The sequence below is a fragment of the Helobdella robusta genome, assembly GCF_000326865.2.
Source record: "Helobdella robusta unplaced genomic scaffold HELROscaffold_67, whole genome shotgun sequence".
Classification (NCBI taxonomy): domain Eukaryota; kingdom Metazoa; phylum Annelida; class Clitellata; order Rhynchobdellida; family Glossiphoniidae; genus Helobdella; species Helobdella robusta.
Genome location: NW_008705379.1, coordinates 186,131 through 191,130, shown reverse-complemented (window position 1 = coordinate 191,130; position 5,000 = coordinate 186,131). Strand labels below are relative to the sequence as shown.

The following is a 5,000-nucleotide window of genomic DNA, read 5'->3' as shown; positions in this document are numbered from 1 at the left end:
CAAATGAACGAATAAATAAATGAATGAATGAAAGAACGAATGAATGAATGAACGAACGAATGAACGAACGAACGAACGAACGAATGAATGAATGAATGAACGAATGAACGAATAGATAAAAAATTTATATTTACTTATAAGTTTTAGAATGAACAATTACTTTAGAAAAAAAATTTATAAAAGTTTACATATATATTCCTAATATTATTATTGTCATTATCATTATTATTATCAGTATCATCATTATCATTATCATCATCATTATCATTATCCTTATCATTATCATTATCTTTATCATTATCATTATCATCATCATCATCATTAATATTATTATTATTAATAAATATTATTATTATTATTATTTTATTATTATTATTATTATTATTACATATTTATTTACCTGTAATGCATGAGTATGTAACTTCCAGATAGGATGTAAAGTCTACTGGGCATGGCTGAAGGTCGTACAGCGATTGGTCAGGAACCTTTTGTTGTTATTATTATTTATTATTATTATTATTATTTATTATTGTTGTTATTTTTTCATCTTATTATTAATACTACTACTGCTACCCCTACTACTACTACCACTAATGTTACTAGTAGTAGTTGTAGTGGTAGTGGTGGTAGTAGTAGTAGGAGGAGTAGTAGACTAGTAGTAGTAGTAGTAGAGTAGTAGTAGTAATAGTAGTGGCAGCAGCAGCAGCAGTAGTAGTAGTAGTAGTAGTAGTAGTAGTAGTAGTAGTAGTAGTAGTAGTAGTAGAGTAGTAGTGGTAGTAATAGTAGTAGTATCAGTAGTAGTAGTTGTAGTATAATAGTAGTAGTAGGAGTAGTAGCAGCAGTGGTAGTAGTAGTAGTAGTAGTAGTAGTAGTAGTAGTAGAGTAGTAGTATTAGTAGTAGTAGTAGAGTAGTAGTAGTAATAGTAGTAGTAGTAGTAGTAGAGAGTAGGAGTAGTAGTAGTAGTAGTAGTGGTGGTGGTGGTGGTGGTGGTAGTAGTAATATTGTTATTGTTATTATTATCATCATGGCCATAGTCCTATTATTTATTTTCCAGTCTAATACCACATGGGCAGGAAGGAATAAATAACTATGCCGTTTAAACAAGAAATAAAAATAACAAATAATAATAAATAATAATAATAATGATAAATATTAATAATAATATTTAAAAAATAATAATAATAAAATCTGTATGAACATTAACAATAAAAGAGCAGGGCGAACATTTATGAAATCACTAAAATAAATTATTATTGATCTTGTCATCATTATTATTGTTATTATTATTATTGTTATTATTGTTATTATTGTTGTTATTGTTGTTGTTGTTATTATTATTATTAAAATAAATAGCAATAGAGCGCGCAATTAATGTTAAGCCAAGCGCGCTCAAAATAATAATAACAGGCGAATGAAATTATTAATGATGAACAAAAAGTGCCATTCTGGCTCAGAGTGCTTGTTGAATGTTTCTGATTCAACAGCCATCATCATCATCATCGTCGTCATCATCATCATCGTCATTTTCATTCTCCTCACCAACCTGAAAATGACACTCCTTTCTTCCGGAACATTTGCCGTCGAGGTAGCCAATCACGTCAGAGAAACAGCCCACGTGACCGAACTGCCCCTGAACGCAGCGACCAATCAGCATGCGTCCGTACCTCGCCCGACTTACCAGAATTAGGTCGTCTTGTCTGGGACACGTGATGTTCAAAAGTTCCATGTTGCATGTTTCTATGGTAACTGAGGGGGTTATGATAATGATGATATCATTGCCGGTGATGATAATGATGATTGGTTGAGATTATGGTGATGGTTATGATCATAATAATGATTGTGGTGGCGTGACGTTAAGAGTTTGGGTTAAATGTGGTTGGGTGTTTATCTATGGTCAAACAAACAAACAAACAAACATAATGTGTGCGTGCGTGTGTGTGTGTGTGTATTAACGTTTATGCATAATGCATAGCTTTTTACATAAGTGTTACATTATAGGAGCATTTGAACATGTATGTGTGGACGTAATTGAATTTATAATTCATAATTATTTGTATCTTTGTTTGTATCTTTATGTCTGTGTGCGTCTGTGTGTGTGTATGTACGTGTGTGTATGTGTGTGTGTGTGTTGTCTGCTAGCTTTTATTCTCATTAGTATGCATAATTGTAACATAAAAAGGGCGGGTCCGTGATAGATGTACGTTGTCAGAATATAAGTGAGTGTCACTTTCTCTTACTTTTCTATCTCTCTTTCTTCTCTCTCCCTCTCTCTCTCTCTACTTTTCTTCTTTCTCTCTTTTTCTCTCTCTTTCTCTCTCTTTCTCTGTCTATTTGTTGCTTCTTAATTTTTTCAATTATCTTTCTTTCCATCTTATCTTCTTCTACCTGCTTGCAAACCAAGAAACAAACAAATAGTCGAACATACACATAAGTACAAGTAATCAAAATTCAAACATGCATACAAACATACAAACAAACATACAAACATACAAACGAGCCAACAAACAAACAAATAACCCAGCCAACAAAAAAATACACAATTACCGTAATAAACATAACTACTTTCATTCTTGATTTACGCTCGCCAACAATAATTGCAGACGTGCCGGTCGAATAAAAGAAAGATGAAACGCACACACACAAACACACTCACACAAACACGCTCACACACATACGCACACTCACACACACACACACTAACACACACGCACACAACACACACAAAGAAAGGCGTTTAATCAATTGGTTGAAAATGATTACGGTGACATTGACAATGATGAAAATAATAATGCTGATAAAATGTTGATGGCGGGAAGGGTTGGGGTTGACTGCAGTTGCTGCTGCCGCTACTACTACTGCTGTTGCTACTACTACTACTGCTGCTGCCGCTACTACTACTGCTGCTGCTACTACTACTACTACAGCTGCTACTATTACTGCTGCTGCTGATTACGATGACGCTGCTGATGATGATGACCGGCTGGAATAAAGAGCAATAACAATAGCGCCTTCAAAACCAGCAATTTATTATTAGCATCACGTGGTCGGGTGATTATTCGTAGTCTTTGATTACAGCATATTATGATGTCATCAGCCTACGTCATTCTCCATTAATTGATCATTTATCATTTTTATGCGCCATCTTGCCGTGTTAGGCGGACATTTTTGGCTTTTTGCTGCTCTGTGGTTTTATTTTTATTTATACTTCTTCGTTGTTGTTTTCCTTGTTTGTGTTTTTATTATTATCATCATCATCATTATTATTATTATTACTATTATTATCATTATTATTATTATTATTATTATTATTATCGTTATTATCATTATTATTATTATTGTTATTTTTTTCTCCTCCTTTATTCGTTCACTTTTATTGTTACGGGCGTTTTATTGGTGGTTTTTAAAGTTGTTTTAACGTTGTATCCCTGGACGTATGACTGCTAAGTACCGTTCGATGATGACGTCATTGGTGTTGTTGGATGATGATGATGATGAGTTATAGTGACGATGGTTATGATGATGATGATGATGGTAATGGTAATGATGATGACGATGATGATGATGTTATAGTGACGATGATGATGATAATGATGATGATGTCTCAAAATTTTTAATAAAATTCCTTGACTCTGTTTGTCGTTCTCCTGCTACATTCATTTCCGCTGGTCATCTCGAGTCGGCCACCACCATCATCATCATCATCATCATCGTTGTTATCATCACCATCGTCGTCATCATCGTCGTCATCATCGTCGTCGTCGTCATCATCATCATCATCATCACCATCATCATCATCACCATCATCATCATCACCATCATTATCATCACCATCATCACCATCATCATCATCACCATCATCATCATCACCATCATTATCATCACCATCATCATCATCACCATCATCACCATCATCATCATCACCACCATCGTCACAATGCCAGGCTGTCATCCACATTTTAAACGAAATCTTCAGAGCCTTTAATATTTTATGATCTTTTAATATTATTATTATTATTGTTGTTGTTGTTTTTGTTGTTGTTGTTGTTTGTTTGCTGGCAACTTGAATGCATTAATGAATGGACAAATGCTTTGGTATGGAATGATGATAATTCGGATGAATGCATGCGTGTATAAAAATGTTGAGTGAATGAATGAAAACGAATAAATGAATGAATGAATGAATAAACAAATAAAATAATGCTTTTATGCGTGCACTAACGAACGAACGAACGAACAAATAAACGAACCTGATGAGCGAATGAGTAACCAAACAAACGAACGAACGAACGAACGAATGAACGAACGAACGGGACTAATGAATTTAACAATGAGTCATTGATAGACTGGCTGAAATTTTGATCAGTACATGAATGGACAAACAACAATATCATCAAACAACAACAATAAAATAAATGAACCAACTAAAGATGAACGAACGAACCGACAAACAATGTACAAACAAACAAACAAATGAATGAGTGAACAACAAACGAACGAATAAATGAATGAACAAGTGAATGAATGTTTGAAAAAATAAAATAAATGAATAAAAAATGAATGAGTGAACGGATGGATGGATGGCAAAGCGATCAAATGAACATAACAACTTATTTGTTGGACATGCATTGCTTTGCTGACCGTGAAGAGATAACAAAAAACTATCATCATCATCATCCGTCATCATTATCATCCACGCCATCAACATTATCGTGTTTCATCATCTATTTCAACATCATTATCAAGAATAAATGGTGTATGGTTGTGTGTCTGTGTGTGTTTTTGTTTGTGTGTGTGTTTGTTTGTGTGTCTGTGTGTGTGTTTGTGTGTGTGTTTGTGTGCGTGTCTGCTAGTGTGTTTGTCTGTCTGTGTGTGTTTGTCTGTCTGTCTGTGTGTGTTTGTGTGTGTGTGTGTCTGTGTGTGTGTTTGTGTGTGTCTGTGTGTGTGTGTGTCTGTGTGTGTACGTCTGAATATTTGTATATATAAATCAATTCGGAGTAGC

At 34.1% G+C, this 5,000-nt stretch overlaps 1 protein-coding gene across 1 annotated transcript in view; it reads right to left on the bottom strand.

Moving 5' to 3' along the window:
* Window positions 1-1,727, bottom strand: part of HELRODRAFT_181039 (hypothetical protein) — a gene marked incomplete at both ends in the record, with an annotated part of 2,242 nt that extends 515 nt beyond the window's left edge. The window contains 2 exons of the mRNA XM_009030326.1: window positions 401-485; window positions 1,545-1,727. Coding sequence (XP_009028574.1) covers window positions 401-485; window positions 1,545-1,727 — 268 coding nt within the window. The remainder of the gene's footprint in view (window positions 1-400; window positions 486-1,544) is intronic.
* Between the last annotated feature and the right edge of the window lie 3,273 nt (window positions 1,728-5,000).